The sequence below is a fragment of the Suricata suricatta genome, chromosome 5, assembly GCF_006229205.1.
Source record: "Suricata suricatta isolate VVHF042 chromosome 5, meerkat_22Aug2017_6uvM2_HiC, whole genome shotgun sequence".
NCBI classification, from domain to species: Eukaryota; Metazoa; Chordata; class Mammalia; order Carnivora; family Herpestidae; genus Suricata; species Suricata suricatta.
This window is the reverse complement of record NC_043704.1, coordinates 105,532,447-105,550,487: the sequence shown is the minus strand read 5'-3', so window position 1 is coordinate 105,550,487 and position 18,041 is coordinate 105,532,447. Positions and strand designations below refer to the sequence as shown.

General features: G+C 35.3%; 1 protein-coding gene across 1 annotated transcript in view; it reads right to left on the bottom strand.

Moving 5' to 3' along the window:
• VEPH1 (ventricular zone expressed PH domain containing 1) overlaps positions 1–18,041 on the bottom strand; it is a 225,393-nt gene that overhangs the window by 44,928 nt on the left and 162,424 nt on the right. Inside the window, exons 13-14 of the mRNA XM_029938756.1 lie at positions 5,894–6,033; positions 2,826–2,960 (exon numbers count right to left, since the gene is read on the bottom strand). Coding sequence (XP_029794616.1) covers positions 2,826–2,960; positions 5,894–6,033 — 275 coding nt within the window. The remainder of the gene's footprint in view (positions 1–2,825; positions 2,961–5,893; positions 6,034–18,041) is intronic.

Genomic DNA, 18,041 nt, shown 5'->3' with positions numbered 1-18,041 from the left:
TCAAGCAACACTACTGAGAATTTGGCTAAGCTACTCCATAGTATTGTGGCCTTGGCATCCGTTTTGTTTGGCCAAGTGGGCTGTAGGGGCCTTAAACTGTCACCAGTCACCTCATGCACAATCATGCCCTAGAGAGCAGGCTGCAGAGTCAAAAACAAATACACATCCCTGATATGATGCTTTCAATGGCTCTTGTGATCAAGTTTCTCCTAGTTCCTACGGCCTTCTCCTAATATGTCTGTTAGATAGACTCTGGTGAGGATTACAGAAAACTGCTTTTTGGTTTGAATGGACCAATCTGGCCTTATTCTGGGAACCCCAAAGCCCTGTATCTGTAACTGCAATAAAGGCATGTGCCCCAAGTCCTGCCTCTTTTTCTGCCTGCACCTTGCCATGCAGGCCCTCAAGGTAGGCCGTGTACTTCCCTCAGAACCTGTGAGTAATCAATTTCTCTGTTTCAATTTCTCCTGTGGTCTGTTGTTGAATCGGAACTCACTATCTGGCACCCTGTGCTCCATTTAACAAATTTTAGTTTAACAGTTACAACAGGCAATGATCCTGTCTTCGAGTATCACTCTGTCCCTTTCAAAGATTACCACATCAAAAGGCATTAATTGGGGTGCCTGGGTGGCTCAGTTGGTTAAGCATCCAACTTCAGCTCAGGTCATGATCTCACAGTCCATGGGTCCGAGCTCTTCTTTGGGCTCTTTGCTAACAGCTCAGCCTGCTTCAGATTCTGTGTCTCCCTCTCTCTCTGCCCCACCCCCCTGCTTACTCTCTGACTCTCTCTCTCAAAATAAAAAAAAATAAAGACATAAAAAATTTTTTAAAAGCCATTAATTAATTATTGTTTTCTGATAATTATGAAAGAAGATAAGGAAAGAAGAAAACAAATTAAACTTAAGAAAAAGGCAAACTGTTTCAAGATAGCCTTGAATGTTGGTTTAAAATAATATGTTCTAGGGGTGCCTGGGTGGCTCAGTCGGTTGAGCATCTGACTTCAGGTCAGGTCATGATCTCATGGTTTGTGAGTTTGAGCCCCACGTCAGGCTCTGTGCTGACAGCTCAGAGCCTGGAGCCTGCTTCAGATTCGGTGTCTCCCTCTCTTTCTTTTCCTCTCCCCTACTTGTTTTCTATCTCTCTGTCTCTCTCTTAAAAATAAATAAACATTAAAAAAATTAAAATAATACATCAATTACAATTGCACCAGAAACCATAAGATACCTAGGAATAAAACTAACAAAAGAGATAAAATATCTGTATGCTGAAAATTATAGAAAGCTATAGAAAACTATAGAAATTGAAAAAGACACAAAGAAAAGGAAAAACATTCCATGCCTATACTACCCAAAGCAATCTATACATTCAATGTAATCCCTATCAAAATCTAGCATTCTTCACAGAGCTAGACAAAAAAAAATCCTAAAATTTGTATGGAACCATGAAAGACAACAAATAGCCAATGTAATGTTGAAAAAGAAAGCCAAAGCTGGAGGAATCACAGTTTCAGACTTCAAGCTGTACTATAAAGCTGTAAACATCAAGGCAGTATGGTGCTGGCACAAAAACAGACACTCAGATTAATGGAACAGAATAGAGAATCTGCAAATAGACCCATAAATGCATGGCCAACTAATCTTTGACAAAGCAGGAAAGAGCATCGAGTGGAAAAAAGACAGTCCCTTCAGCAAATAGGGCTGGAAGAACTGGACGGCAACATGCAGAGGAATGAAACTGGACCACTTTCTTACACCATACACAAAAGTAAATTCAAAATGGTTGAAAGACCCAAATGTAAGACAGGAAACTCAGAATTCTATAGAAGAAAAGAGGGAGCAATCTCTTTGAGCTCAGCCACAACAACTTCTCACTAGACACGTCTCTAGGGGCAAAAGAAATAAAAGCATAAATGAACTACTGGGACCTCATCAAGATAAAAAGCTTCTGCACAGCAAAGGAAACAATCAACTAAACTAAAAGGCAACCTATGGAATGGAGAAGATATTTGCAAATGATATATAGGATAAAGGGTTAGTATCCAATGGGGCACCGATGTGGCTCAGTTGGTTAAGTGGTCCAAATCCTGCTCAGGTCATGATCTCATGGTTTCTGAGTTCAAGCCCCACATCAAGCTCTGTGCTGTCAGTTCAGGGCCTGGAGCCTGCTTTGGATTTTGTGTGTGTGTGTGTCTCTCTGCCTTTCCCCTACTCACACTCTGTCTCTCAAAAATAAATAAACATTAAATTTTTTTTTAAAAAGTGCTTGTATCCAAAATCTACTAGAACTTATCAAACTCAACACCCAAAAAATAATCCAGTATAAAAATGGGCAGAAAACCTGAATAGATGCTTTCCAAAGAAGACGTCCAGATGGCTAACAGACACATGAAAAGATTCTCAATATCACTCATCATCAGGGAACTACACATCACCTCACACCTGTCAGAATGCCTAAAATTAACAATTTTGGAAACAATAGATGTTGGTGAAGATGCAGAGAAAGCGGTACCCTTTTGCACTGCTGGTGGGAATGCAAACTGGTGCAGCCACTCTGGAGTACAAAAAATTAAAAACAGAACTGCCCTATGACCCAACAGTTGTACTACTAGGTATTTATCCAAGGATACAAAAATGCTGATTTGAAACGGCACATGCACTCCATTGTTAATAGCAGCACTATCAACAATAGCCAAAGTATGGAAAGAGCCTAAATACTATGCTGAAACCAATACTACGCTGTATGTTAACTGACCTGAATTTAAATACATTAAATTTATTTATTAAAATATTAAAAAAAATTATATGTCCAGGGAAAGAAACATTTACCTTCTGCTGTGGAAATGTGGATTCCATCATGGCTGTTTCAAAGCTGTGAGCACCTTCTGTCTGGGTCTTCTCCCACAGAGCTCTGAGAAATTGTACAGAATGACTCTGGATAGACAGGGGCTCAGGAAACAGACTCTGAAAGGCATTAATGAAAAAATCATAACATTATCTCTTGTCTTAACAATATTGTGATTGACTACAAGGTACTATTTAGGGTTGGTTTGAACTTCAACATGGTTTAAATTTAAATAAAACAACAAATCTATCTTGAAGATCAAACACATGGTATATTTTGGGCTTTTCATTTTTTAATAGAAAATTAAAATTATTGAATAGAACTCCAAGGCAGTTGATACTGCTCTCTAAATATGCCTAACCTTCGTAACATAGTGCTACCTCGATCATTTCCCAAATATGGTACTTAATTGGAAAATGACTAGTACAAATATTCTATTTATTTGTTCAAAGATCTGAGAATTATGGTATAAAATTAAAACTAGAGTACAAATATCAAGTCTGTTTATACAGAGTAAATCAGGAAGGCTAGAAGTTAAATGACTAAGAGTTCATTATGCAAGAGCTCAAATATCAACAGTATGAGTGGATGGGGGAACAAAAACACATTTAATCCTAAAAGATATAAGGCGTGACTATTCCTAGAGCTAATACTGTAAGTTCTGAATAATAAGATTATTCATGTAAAGAAAAATCACATGTACATATATTTCATTCAAGTCAATGAAAATAAAATTTTCAAAGGAAGATTTAGTTGTTTATATATTTACTAGTCAATCATTTTTAATAGTCGTTTAAACATTGTGATATAATATCTATAAAGTGAGAAGTATTTTAATTTAAGAGAACAATTTTATAAAAGCATCGAACATAATAAAGGACACACAATATTATTTATACACTTATAATATCGTGTATATTATCCTTCCTGTGCTAGGTATGGTAAAATAATGATATTGGCCTATAAAATTTCATTTCCTGTGTCAGTGACTGTCCAAGCATTAGCTTATGAGAATTTAGGTGGTCTGTGTTTACAAAGTTTAAATTTACTAAATGAAAGCAAATAAGCCTTTCCCAGAAAAATTTAATTATCATCATCACCAAGATAAACTATTTCTTACACTGAATGGAGAAAGTTGGAGAATCTTATACTGCAGATAAGTAGCCTATAGATTACAAAAGGCTAAGAGCCAATAACAGATTAATTATACAACCCATAATGTGGACACATCTGGGAATTTCTTAATTATTATCAGAAACTTATGCAGCATATGATTTTTCACTTGAATAAAAACAGGACCTGATTTAACTAATCACCATTCCAAAGAGGACCCTTTAGATTGGAATTTGTGAGGTTGAGAATTCCATGAATATGTTAAATTGACAGAAAAAAAGAGAGTCTGACCCAGCATACAAGGCTAGTAGTGGGCTTGTAATGATCAAGTCAAAGATTTGATTTTTGTTTAACTCCAACTCAGGATTAACACAGACTACACAATACAAGGGTGCGGAAAAAGAAAGAAAACATAGTAAAATTAACAAAGAAGAAAAGCAGCATAAACTGTAGATACTTTTAAGATTTTCCTTAAAGAGAAACATAAAAAAATCAGACTCAATCAATAAAATAAGACTGAAGAGGCAAAAATAAAATCAAGTCTTTGGTTTATTTTCTGAAATATGACAACTAAGAAAAACAAAGCTAACAATGAAACCAAATACAAAATCACTGATGAAAACTAATTGAAAAATATAAGTAGAAGAAAAATAAGATCATTTCAAGAAAAAGAAAAAAATCATGCTGTTTTTTATATTCACAAATTGATTCACATCAAAATATGAGTTGTTCTCTATGAGATAATAGCATTTTTGTTTAATAAAAAGGCTTCATATAGGAAAAGATGGTATTTCTAAGGCATGTCTAAGCTGTCTCTTTTCTTAATTACTATAGCTCCATTTTATGATTATGATCTATTCAGCATTAAAATTCATTTTTTTTTCTTAGTAAGCTTACCTTTTCTTTATAAAGAAATGTAATTATCTGGTTGGTGACTTTGATAGGGTTCTTATGGAAATATTTTATTTTATTTTTTAAAGTTTATTTATTTATTTTTATTTTGAGAGAGAGAGAGAGAGAGAGAGATTGAGAGAGAGAGAGATGCAGGGATCAGACTCATTAACTTTGAGATCAGGACCTGAGCAAAATCAACAGTTAGATTCTTAACCAACTGAGCCACCCAGGCATGCCTGGCCTAATTTTTACCTATTTTATAACATTCATGTCCTGTTTTTTTCTGCCTCACCCCTTCCTGCTCCTGCCTGCAATTCTACATTTCATTTTTTAACACATGTGCTACTAGGAAAAGACCACAGAGACCACTGAATCAGGGGTCATCATGTGGTCTGAGTTCTGCCTTTAATTTTCCTATCTGTAAAAATGATATCTGATATTCCTTGTATTATTAACACTTTATAATCTATATTCAAATTTTATGTGAAAGTTTAATATACTCAAGATAAGTATTTCCAAATATTCAAGAATCTCTTCTGATGTTTAAATCTTTGGATTAAATTTTTCATTAAATTGAAATTTCCTCTTTCTGTAATTTCACCTACATCAAATCTATGAGGGAAAGGTGGCATTCCAGTATCTTAACAATGTCAAAAAGGATATATATTGACACTAAACTTCATTGGAGATAGGTTGGCTATGGAGAAATAAAGGCAAACTCTACATAAAGAAAGCTATTCCTCCAAATAAGCTGTTTTTGTTATTGTGTAAGAAAAGTTTTTTCCCTTGTATTCTTTGTTTTTTTTTTTTAAACTAAGAATATTCACAATATTAATAGGTTTGGCCTCCTTGATACTAGTCCAAAGTCTTTTATAAAGAAACCATACTAAACTAAGGAAAACCCATGTTAAAAATTACTAATGAAATGTGTATGCATGCTGTTATTTACATATAAACTCTAGTCAAAGAATAATCAGTGAAAATGATTATAAACTCATATCCCACCAACTCACTATGCAGCCATGACAAGCACGGATATACACACCTGCTGAAAGAGGAACATGATCTGGATCCATGGCTGCGGTTCTTGGCTGATGAGAATAAAACTGGATTTACTGTAGAGGCAGTAATGACCCTTCAGGGAGCAGGTAAAAAACAACTTTGCCACACAACTTCTAACAGAATCTAGAAACAGATAGACATAGCATTAAACATGGATTCTTCCCAGAGTTATACTTTATACTTCAACAATACAAACACCTTTAAAAATACATTTTTCAGCTTTTGGTCTGTGAACCAGTAGCTCCAAACAACTGTGTATTTGGGCGTAGATCCATTTCATGGAATGTAGATTTAACTAAAGATGGTTTCAACAAGTTATATTCTTTCTATCCACCTTTCCCTTGTTTCAACGTATAATGCATGAGCAATCTCCAAGCAACTCACCTGGAAGAAAGAAAACCTCTTGCCAATTAAAAGGGAGATGATATAGTATCATTTCCATCTAGTTGGGCACTTTAAAATGATAATGTGGAAGGGATAAGCAAATGCATGGAGGAAACCCAGGCATTTTCTGGGCAGTGGATAGTACGACATGAACCAGTTACAATGTTCTCCTGGTTGTGCAGGGGCCACAAAGACAGACCCAAGAATAACTCAGCTGGAGGTGTGCCTTCCTGTGAACTGGCCTGGTCTGGTTTGAAAAGTTTATTTCATATTGAAGAGGTTCATCAGGGAAACTTACTGAGATCATCTTTTATGGATAAGAAAATGGAGAAGAATGGCGGCGGCATGGAGCAGAGGTGGTAAGATGCCATCTAATTTTTATACCCTACCCTACACCCTACAAGATGGGTGTTACTATTTTTATTTTAAAAATGAGGAAATTTAGTGCATTGGTGGGTCAGCTTAGTGAACCACTGTGAATGTCTTATTTACCACGATGACGTTGGCATGTGGCATACAATAGATGCTTGACAGGGCGTCTATAAAGATGAATGATGCTCAGGGATCCAGAAAAACTCAAGTCTACCCAATCTGGGGCAGAGCCAGGATTTGAACTCAGCTGAGCTGATGCCACGGTAGGGTGTTTTAGGCTCTTCCATACTGAGAATTTTTAAATCTATCATTTGATAATGCATGTGGTATTTATTCTTTCAGAGTTAAGCTGGTATTTTAAATAAAATATTTTGAAAAGAATTAGATTTTAGTATGTAGTACTTTTAAAAATGGAAATATGGGTTATAATTTATTAAATGTTGATGGAGACCCTAATAAGATGGTGGTCAGTCCCCACCTAAGAGAGTACCCTTGATTGTCTAGAGAATTGGGGAGGTTTATTTGTGTACTGTAAGGGCTCAGGTGTGAAGGAATAAATAACAGGATTTTTAGGAAGAGTTTGGAAGAATTAAGGATGAATGGCCAATGATGCATTAGAGGAGAAGGCATCAGAAATAAAATAGAGCCACAGGTCAATTTAGAAATATAAACAGAAATCTTAATACTTAACAACTTTCTGTGATTCTAAAACATTGGTATGGAAGAGGATGCCTTTATGAAGGTAATTGCTTTGGGGAATTAAAAAAAAGGGTTCAGCATTCAGTATCCTTGGATAATCAGAAAGCATTTCTGCATTCTGTGGATGAATGGATCATGAGATGTAAAGAGTGACTGAATGTTCAGTGGAAAAGACCAGGAGGCCCTGCATTGAGAAAGACCTCCGAGTATAGACTTGAGCACAAAATAGGCTTAACATTGCCCTACCAGACATTGTTTGAAAATGGTAACTGAAAATATTTCAGTACAGGTGTTCTGAAAAATTGAGTTGAGTCAATGCTAGAGAAGCAGGAAACCATGTATTCCATAAGAGTACACACACAAAAATGGTACTTGAAATAAATCTAGGTGTGATGCACATGCTAAGAGAGCAATATGTTTTGCTTTAATAGCAGGTTTCAAAAGAGAAAAAGTTCTCTTCTAAGAACTTATGCAGTAGCTTGACAGTCACAAGTTGAACCTCAGTCCTCCACCATGAAAAAAAGTTTTGTCTTTTCCTTAGATTCTCACTGCTAATTCATGTTTTCTTTTGCAGATGAACATTGATTAGATTTATTTTACTCACCCTGGGTCTACCAGCTTTCTAGACACAAGCCACAGGGGTCTCAGATCACACAAAATGGGCAAAGCAGTAGAAAAGAGAGGGTTTTTTTTTTTTAATCTTAGAAACAGATATGCTGGCTATAAAAATAAACCAGTTCTATGATATCTTCTGGTAATGCTTTCCATACCTGATCTGTGGCAATATTTTTTTCCTCATTTTTTTTTCAGAGCTTTCCCAACTTGGAAAATTTCCCCACAACATTAACATTGACTTGTTGATTTTTCACTGCAATTTTCTCCCTTATGTTCTCTCTGTGGTAATGAATGGTAGGCATGTGGTAAATAGTTGCTGGATGAATGAATGAAGGTCAAATGCTATGTGGAGAGAAGGACCAGGATGTTGACCTGCTCTTAAGAAGCTTGCAGCCAAATGGGAAAAATATCTATAAGTAAAACATAAATTGTTGTAAATCCATGGGATAATGGAAGGACACACAATTCTGACTGCTCAGAGAAATGAGCAGCTGTTTTCATTGGGGAGCAGGGGGAATCTTCATGGAAGAGGAAATATCTGAGGTCACTTTGAAAGATGATAACCAATATTTTGAACTTAGAAAAAGTTTGGAAGAGACATTTTAAGTGTGGGAACATCCAGAAAAAAAAAATCACATAAGGCATGAAGTTTAAGGTAATTCCAGGTAGTGAGATTAGTGTATCTAGGTCATTATGATATATTTTCTTCTATAGTTGATTTACAAAGGATTATTTATTTTTACAGAGTAAATGTTGAGAGCCATGCTTTGCTTAATATAGAATGCTTTGCATATTTCACCAAATCTGATTATTTCTTTATTTTGGTAGATAACAACTTATCTTTGTAAAATACAAAGAATTTTCTGTGGTCTTTATAAATACTGAAGTTAACATGAACATCAATAATTGTATAATATAATGTATTTTAAGTTGAAATATTCAAAATATATACATCACACACATGGAGAAATTTAAAGCTATGATACAAAATACAAGAGCAGGTTTCAGTTCGAGATAGCAACATAGGAAAAACTCTGAACTCACTTTCACCATGAAATACACCACATTACACCTATTAATAGAACAACTCTTCCTGAAGGACTGAGGGTTGACTGAACAGCTACTGTGCAACCAAAGATAAAAAGAGTGGCAAGAGAACAGCAAGAGAGATGCCATGGTTTAAAAGATATCTAGCCACAGCTCCAGCCAGGGGGCAAAGGTCACCAAGCACATACAGTCTGCATAAGGAACACCATACACAAGATCACTCCTTCAGCTTTAGAAGCAGTCATTTCATTTAATCCATAGAGACAAACATGGAAAATCAAGCAAAATGGGGAGATAGAGGAATACGCCCCAAAAGAAATAACAAGACAAAAACCCTCAGAAAAAGAACTAAATGAAAAAGAGATAAGCAATATGCCTGATAAAAAATTTAGAGTAATGATCATAAAGATACTCAATGGACTAAATAAAAGAATGGAAGAATGCAGAGACCTTCAATAAAGAGAGAAAATATTTAAAAAGAATCAGAATTGAAGAATACAATAACTGAAACAAAAGACATACTAGAGGGAGTCAACAAGAAATAGGAAGACACAGAAGACATATCACTGATCTGGAAGACAGGGTAAATAGAAAGCACATAAGCTGAACAGCAAAAAGAGAAAAGGATTTTGAAAAATGAGGATAATTAAGGGATCTCCTGGACAACATCAAGCTAAGAAACATTCACATTATAGAAAAAAAAAGAGAAGTGTAGAAATTTTATGTCAAGAAATAATAATGAAAACTTCCCTAACCTAGGAAGGAAAATAGACATTGAAGTCCAAGAAACACAAAGTTCCAAACAAAATGAACCCAAGGAAGTCTACACCATAGCACATAATAATTAAAATGTCAAAGATTAAAGATAAACAGAGAATCATAAAAGTAATGAGAAACATAAAGTCACCTACAATGGAAAATCTAGAAGACTATAAACTGATTTTTCAGCAGAAACGTGCAAAGTTTTATATAATGTGGAGAGGAGAGTTTTTTATAATGTGGAAACTTTTATATAATGTGGAGAAGAGAGTAAAAAGGGAAAGAAAATGAGAAAAGGAAAAAGAAAAGTGTTTTTGTTTCCTTTTTTAAAAAATATGCTTGAGGGGCGCCTGGGCAGCTCAATCAGTTAAGCGTCCGGCTTCCACTCAGGTCATGATCTCATGGTTCATGGGTTCGAGCCCCGCATCGGGCTCTATGCTGACAGCTAGCTCAGAGCCTGAAGCCTGCTTCAGAATCTGTATCTCCCTCTCTCTCTGACCCTCCCCTGCTCGCGCTGTCTCTCTCTGTCTCTCAAAAATAAATAAAAAACATTAAAAAAATGGCAAACCTTAAAAAATACGTTTGAACTTAAATGATCATTAAATGGATATGGACAGCTATTTACTTAGGGTATTATATATGAACCTCATAGTAACCACAAATGCAAAACCTATGATAAATACACACACACACACACAAAAGATTAAAAAAAACAAAGAAAACACTATAAATCACTATGGTTGATCACAAAGAAAGAGAGCAAGAAGATCGGAAAAAAAGAACTACAAAAACAACCAGAAAACAAAAGTTTTAAAATGACAAAAATTACATACCTATCAATAATTACTTAAATATAAATTTATGGCCTAAATGCTTAATCAAAAAACATACAGCAGCAGAATTGATTAAAAAAAAGAGACCCATTTATATGCTGTCTACAAGAGACTAACCTCAGACCTAAAGATATATACAGACAGAAAATAAAGGGATGGAAAATATTTACCATGCAAATTGAAGTGAAAAAATAATATGGGGTAGTAATACTTATATCAGACAAAAGCTCAATATGTGATCTATTCTGGAGAATGTCCATGTGCACTTGAAAAGTGTACTCTGTTATTCTGTGATATCAGTTGTTGCTCTTCCTCTTTCATTTCTTATTTTATTTATTTGAGTCTTTTTTTGTTTTTTTCTTGATAAGTCTGCTTAAAGGTTTGCCAACTTTGTTTATATTTTCAAATAACGAGCTCTTGGTTTCATTCGTTTTTTTTCTGTTTTTTTTTTAAGTCTCTACATCATTCATTTCCACTCTGATCTTTATTATCTCCTTTCTTCTACTCACCTTGAACTTTGTTCTTCTTTTTCTACTTCCTTTAGGCATAAGGTTAGATAATTCATTTAGTTTTGTTTTTTTTTAAATTTCTTGAGGTAGGTCTATATTGCTATATACTTTTCTCTTAGGACTGCTTTTAATGTGTCCCTGAGATTTTGGAACCTTGTGTTTTCATTTGTCTCCATCTATTTTTTAAATTTCTTACTTGATTGTTTCATTGACCCATTGGTTTAGTATCATATTGTTTAGTCTCCATGTGTTTGTGTTTTTTCCAGTTTTGTTCTTGTGATTTATAGCTAGTTTCATACCATTGTGATCAGGAGAGATGCATAATGTGATTTCAATCTTCTTTGATTTATTGAGGCTTGTTTTACAGCTCAAAATATACTTTAACACAAAAACTATAATAAAAGACAAAGAAGGGCATTACATAGTGAGAAAGTGATCAATCCAACAAGAGGATATAACAGTTGTAATATCTACACACCTAACACTGCAGCATCTAAATACATACAGCAAATATTAATGGACATAAAGAGAGAAATTGATGGTATACGATAATAGTAAGGGACGTTAACACTCCACTTTATATCAACGGATAGATCATCCAGACAGAAAATCCATAAACAAACAACGTCTTTTGCTTATTTATTTTTGAGACACAGAAGACCCTAAAGAGTGAAACAATCCTCAGAAAGAACAAAGCTAGAGGCATCATAATTCCAGATCTCAAGATATACTATAAGATTGTAGTAATCAAAACAGTATGGTAGTGGCACAAACAATAGACACATAGATCAATAGAACCCAGAACTAAATTCAGATTTATATGGCCAATTAATCTATGACAAAGCAGGAAAGAATATCCAATTGGAAAAAGATAATTTCTTCAACAAATAGTGTTGGGGAAGGTGATCAGCTACATGCAAAAGAATGAAACTTGATCACTTTCTTACCCCCCACACAAAAATAATTCAAAATGGATTAGACTTAAATATGAGACTTGAAACCATAAAAATCTTAGAAATTGGATGCAAAAATTCTCAACAATACACTAGCCAACCAGATCTAACAATACATTAAAAGAATTATTCACCATGACCAAGTAGGATTTATAACTGGCATGCAGGGCTGGTTCAATATTAGCAAATCAATCAATATGACTCATCACATCAATGAAAGAAAGAACAAGAGCCACATGATCCTCTCAAAAGATGCAGAGAAAGCAGATGACAAAATACAGCATGTTTCTTGATAAAAACCCTCCAGAATGTAGGGATAGAAGGGTCATATGTCAAGATCATAAAAGCCATATATGAATGACCCACTGCCAATATCATACTCAATGTGGAAAAACAGAGCTGTCCCTCTAAAGTCAGGAACAAGACAGGGATGTCCTCTCTCTCCATGGTTATTCAACATAGTATTGGAAGTTCTAGCCTCAGCAATCAGATAATATAAAGGAATAAAAGCCATCCAAATTGACAAGGAGGAAGTCGAACTTTCACTCTTCACAGATGACATGATACTCTCTATGGAAAACCCAAAAGATTCCGCAAAAATACTGCTGGAACTGATTCATGAGTTCAGCAAAGTTGCAGGATATAAAATCAATGCACAGAAATTGGTTGCATTCCTATACACCAATAGTGAAGCAACAGAAGAAGAAATCAAGGAATCAATCCCATTTACAATTGCAAAAAATCCACAAAATACCTAGGAATAAACCTAACCAAAGAGGTGGAAAATCTATACACAATATGAAAACAATAGAAAGCTTATGAAAGGAATGGAAGAAGACTCCCCCAAAATGGAGAAATATTCCATGTTCTTGGACTGGAAGAACAAACATTGTTAAAATGTCGATATTATTCAAAGCAATCTACATATTCAATGCAGTCCCTATCAAAATAACTAGCATTCTTCACAGAGCTAGAACAAACAATTCTAAAATTTGTATGGAACCAGAAAAGACCCCAAATAGCCAAAGCAATCTTGAAAAAGAAAGCCAAAGCTGGAGGCATCACAATCCCTCAAGATATATTACAAAGCTATAATCACCAAGACAGTATGGACTGGCACAAAAATAGACACTCAGATCAATGGAACAGAATAGAAAACCCAGAAATGGACCCACAAATGTTTGGCCAACTAATCTTTGACAAAGCAGGGAAGAATATACAATGGAATAAAGATGTTCTTTTCAGCAAATGGTGCTGGGAAAACTGGACAGCAACATGCAGAAAAATGAACCTGGAGCACTTTCTTACACCATACACAAAAATAAATTCAAAATGGATGAAAGACCTCAATGTAAGACAGGAAGCCATCAAAATCCTGGAGAAGAAAGCAGGCAAAACCCTCTTTGACCTTGACCACATCAACTTCTTATTCAACACATCTCTGGAGGAAAGAAAAATAAAAGCAAAACTGAACTATTGGGACCTCATCAAGATAAAAAGCTTCTGCATGGTGAAGGAAGCAACCAACAAAACTAAAAGGCAACCAGCAGAATGAGAGAAGATATTTATAAATGATATATTGGATAAGGGTTAGAATCCAAAATCCATAAAGAACTTACCAAACTCAACACTTAAAAAAACAAATAATCCAGTGAAGAAATGGGAAAAAGACATGAATAGACATTTCTCCAAAGAAGACTTCCAGATGGCCAACTGACACATGAAAAATGCTCAACATCACTCATCATCAGGGAAATACAAACTAAACCCACAATGATACCCCACCTTCCTCCAGTCAGAATGGCTAAAATTAACAACTCAGGCAATGACAGATGTTGGTGAGGATATTGAGAAAGAGGATCTCTTGGGCACTGCTGTGGGAATGCAAACTGGTGCAGCCACTCTGGAAAACAGTATGGAGGTTCCTTAATATGGACCCAGCAATTGCACTACTAGGTATTTATCCAAGGAGTACAGGTATGTTGTTTTGAAGGTTTATAGCAGCACTATCGACAACAGCCAAAATATGAAAAGAGCCCAAATGTCCACCGATGGATGAACAGATAAAGAAGATGTGGTATATATATACAAGGGAATATTAGTAGGAATCAAAAAGAAAAAAATCTTGGCATTTGCAACTATGTGGATGGAACTAGAGGATATAATGCTAAGTGAAATTAATCAGTCAGAGAAAGACAAATATCATATGACTTCACTCATATGTGGAATTTAAGATACAAGACAGATATACATAAAAAAAGGAAAGCAAAAATAATGTAAAAACAAGGAGAGGACAAAACATAAGAGACTCTTAAATAGAATAAACTGAGGGTTGCTGGAGGGGTTGTGGGTGGGGGGCAGATGGGCTAAATGGGTAACAGGCATTAAGGAAGACACTTGTTGGCATGAGCACTGGGTGTTATACGTGGTAGATGAATCACTAGAATCTACTGCTGGAGTCCAGCTCCAGCAGGTCCAGGGGTCCCTGAAAGATGGACAGTGTCAGCAAAAGGGAGAGAGAGCCTCGAGTTTCTTTCTGATCACCTGGCATCTCTGCTCTGTCTGATTCTCTAGCTTTATTTATATTGTAAAAGGTGCAAGGAGCAGAAAGAGAAGTGTGTGTTTAGTAAATGATTTCTTAGATAATTTTTACAATTTTCCATAACATGGGTTCTGCAGAAGTTATAATTCTAGTTGTAATGATTGTCATAAAAAACTTAAGCTACAGGCACTCATGCTATCATATGGGAAGGGCAGTTATTTTTGAAGCATGCATTTTTTCCATAGGATGCATAAGACCAAGAAATACAAAACCTCAGGTATAGCCTAAAGAAGCGACCTTTAACCAAGAAGCAAACAGCATTGTTTAGTAGAGGTCAGTTTTTTATGAGTAACAGTCATTAGGCTGTTTATAACTCTAAGAGAAAGTTTCCAGAAAAATAGGATCCCCAGGAGACATAATGCCTGCTCTAATAGTCCCAAAGATAAATGACATATTTTTGACATTTATTGCAGTAGTGACTTTTGCAACTATGTCCAGGCCTAGAAAGTAGTGAGTTACCAGTTAATTGCTCAGCTAGGAGGAAAATTACATGTTGCTTGCCTTAGTCGCATTTGGGTGTATCTAGTTTACTCATCTTTTTCCTGACCAGGTGCAATCATGCCTCAGGGACAGGGCAGGGGGACAGGCTGCTCCTGACACTAGTCAGCAAAGCACTCCAAGGTTTGGTGCCCAAGCAGAAATGAAAGTTACAAGATTTTAGATATTGGTCACTGCCTGGTGGCAAGAGATCATGCAAACTTCCTGTACTTTCACCAGGAATTTTTACTCAACTGGTGAGTTCAGATAGCTCCCAACAATCTACTCCTGAAATCATTATTGTACTATATGTTAACTAACTTGGATGTAAATTAAAAAATAAATAACATTTTAAAAATTTTAGAAGAGAACACAGGCAGTACTTTCTCTGACATTGGTCATAGCAACATTTTTCTGGATACATCTCCGAAGGCAAGGGAAACAAAAGCAAAAATAAACTATCAGGAGTTTATTGAAATAAAAAAAAAACTTTTGCATGGCAAAGTCATCAATGAAAAGGTAACCTACTGAATGGAAGAATATATTTGCAAATCTTCTGTTCAATAAGCTGTTAATAAGCTGTTAATATCCAAATAAGCTGTTAATATCCAAAATATATAAAGAACTCACACAATTCAACACTAAAAAAGACCAATCTGATTTAAAAATGAGTGGAGGACTTGAATAGACATTTTTCCAAAGAAGATATACTGATGGCTAGCAGACACATGAGAAGGGGCTCAACATTACTAAACATCAGGGAAATGCAAATCACAACCACAATGAGATATCACTGTACACAGTTAAAATGGCTAAAATCAAATTATAAGAAATAACAAGTGTTGGGAAAGATGTGGAGAAAAAAAACCCTTGTGTGCTGTTGTTGGTAGAAATGTAAATTGGTACAGCTAATATGGAGGTTCCTCAAAAAATTAAAAATAGAAATACTATGTGATCCAATAATTCCACATTTGGTATCTACCCAGGGAAAATGAAAACACTAACTCAAAAGCATATATGCATCCCTGTGTTTACTGCAGCATTATTTACAAATAGCCAAGACATTAAAGCAACCTGTGTTCATCAATAGACAAGTGGATTAAAAAAATGTGGTATGTATACACAATGGAATATTATACAGCTATAAGAAAAGATGAGATCATCCCATTTGAGACATCATGGATGGGCCTAGAGAGTATCACCCTAAGTGAAATAAGCCAGACTGAGAAAGACAAACACCATATAATTCCACTGATGAATGGAATCTAAAACAAAAATGAATAAACCAACAAAAACCAGAATTAGAACTATAAATACAGAGAACAAACTGATGGTTGCCTTAAAGATGGGTGTGGGGTGTGCGCAAAACAGGTGACGGGGAAAGGGAGATACAGGCCTCCAGTTATGGAATGAGGAAAGTCATAGGAATACAAAAGAGAGAACATGGAATACAGCTAATGATACTGTAATAGCGACATAAGGGGACAAATGGTAGCTAAATTTGTTGTGAACATGGTATAACGTATAAGCTTGTCAAACTGCCAAGTTATATACCTGAAAGTAATGTAACATTGTGTGTGGGATATATATAAAAAAAAAGACCAAATACTGTATATATATATATATACAGTATTTGGTCTTTTTCCCCCCGCCCAATCATTAGGAATCATTTGGAATTTTTTTGCCTCTTTCCCTCCTCAGTTCATATACCTTTATTCCTGCACTGAATTGCACCATATTAAAAATTTGTATTTTCAAATTCTTATTTTTAGAAAATTTTTATATTTACAGAAACTTTATGAATATCTAATAGTTCCCATAAACTAAGCAACAGTTTCTTCTATTATTAACATCTTAAGTTAATATGGTATATTTGTTATAAGTAATGAACTAATATGGGTACCTTGTTATAAACTTAAGTCCAGAGTTTATTCAGAGTTCCTTAGTTATACTTAGTGGCCTCTTTCTGCTCCAGGAGCCCACTCATACAGGATACTGTGTGACATTTATTCATTGTGTATCTTTAGGCCCTTCTTGGCTGTGGCAATTTCTCAGATTTCCTTGTTTTTGATGACATTGACAGTTTTGAGAGTACTTTTGTTACGTATTTTATGGGATGTCCCTCAGATTGAGTTTGTCTATTTTTCTCTCACCATTTGACTTATATTTTGAGTTCTGTGGAGGAAGGCCACAGGGATAAAGTGTTATTTCCATCATATCATATCATATCAAGAGTACATTTGCTGATCATGATATAACCTATCGATGTTGACCTTGATCACCTGACTGAGGTAGCGTTTATCAGCTTTTTCTACTATAAAAGTACTCTTTTTTCCCCACTTTCCACTCTTCAAAAGGAAGTCATTATGTGTAGCCCACATTTAAGGTGGGGAACCTACTCCACCTCTTTGTGGACAGAATAGCTACATAAATTATGTAGGATTTTGCACACATTTGTCTCCTCCTCCTGCAGTTATTTCATTCAAGTGATTTAGTCAATTATTATATCATGGATATTTATTTTATAATTCCGTACTATTTTGTTTATTTTATTGCTCTAATTGTTTCAGCTTTGGCCATTGGGAGCTCTTCAGTTGGCTTCTACATTCATTAGATGTGTTCCTACCATTGTGTGTATGGTTTTGTTTTGTTGGGGCTTTGAGCACTTCCTTAATTTCTGGCACTAAAAGATGCTCCAGGCTCACCATGATTGTTTCCTGCCCTATTATAGAATCTGCTGTTTGTACAAGGATTTCTGGTTCCTTTTATTGGAGAATGGTGTTAGAAACTAAGATCTGGGTACTAGGTATGTTTGTTGCTCTGGGAGTGCCATTGCTCCTTGGCCCTCTCAGCCAATAAAACAAGGAAATGATGTGTGAAC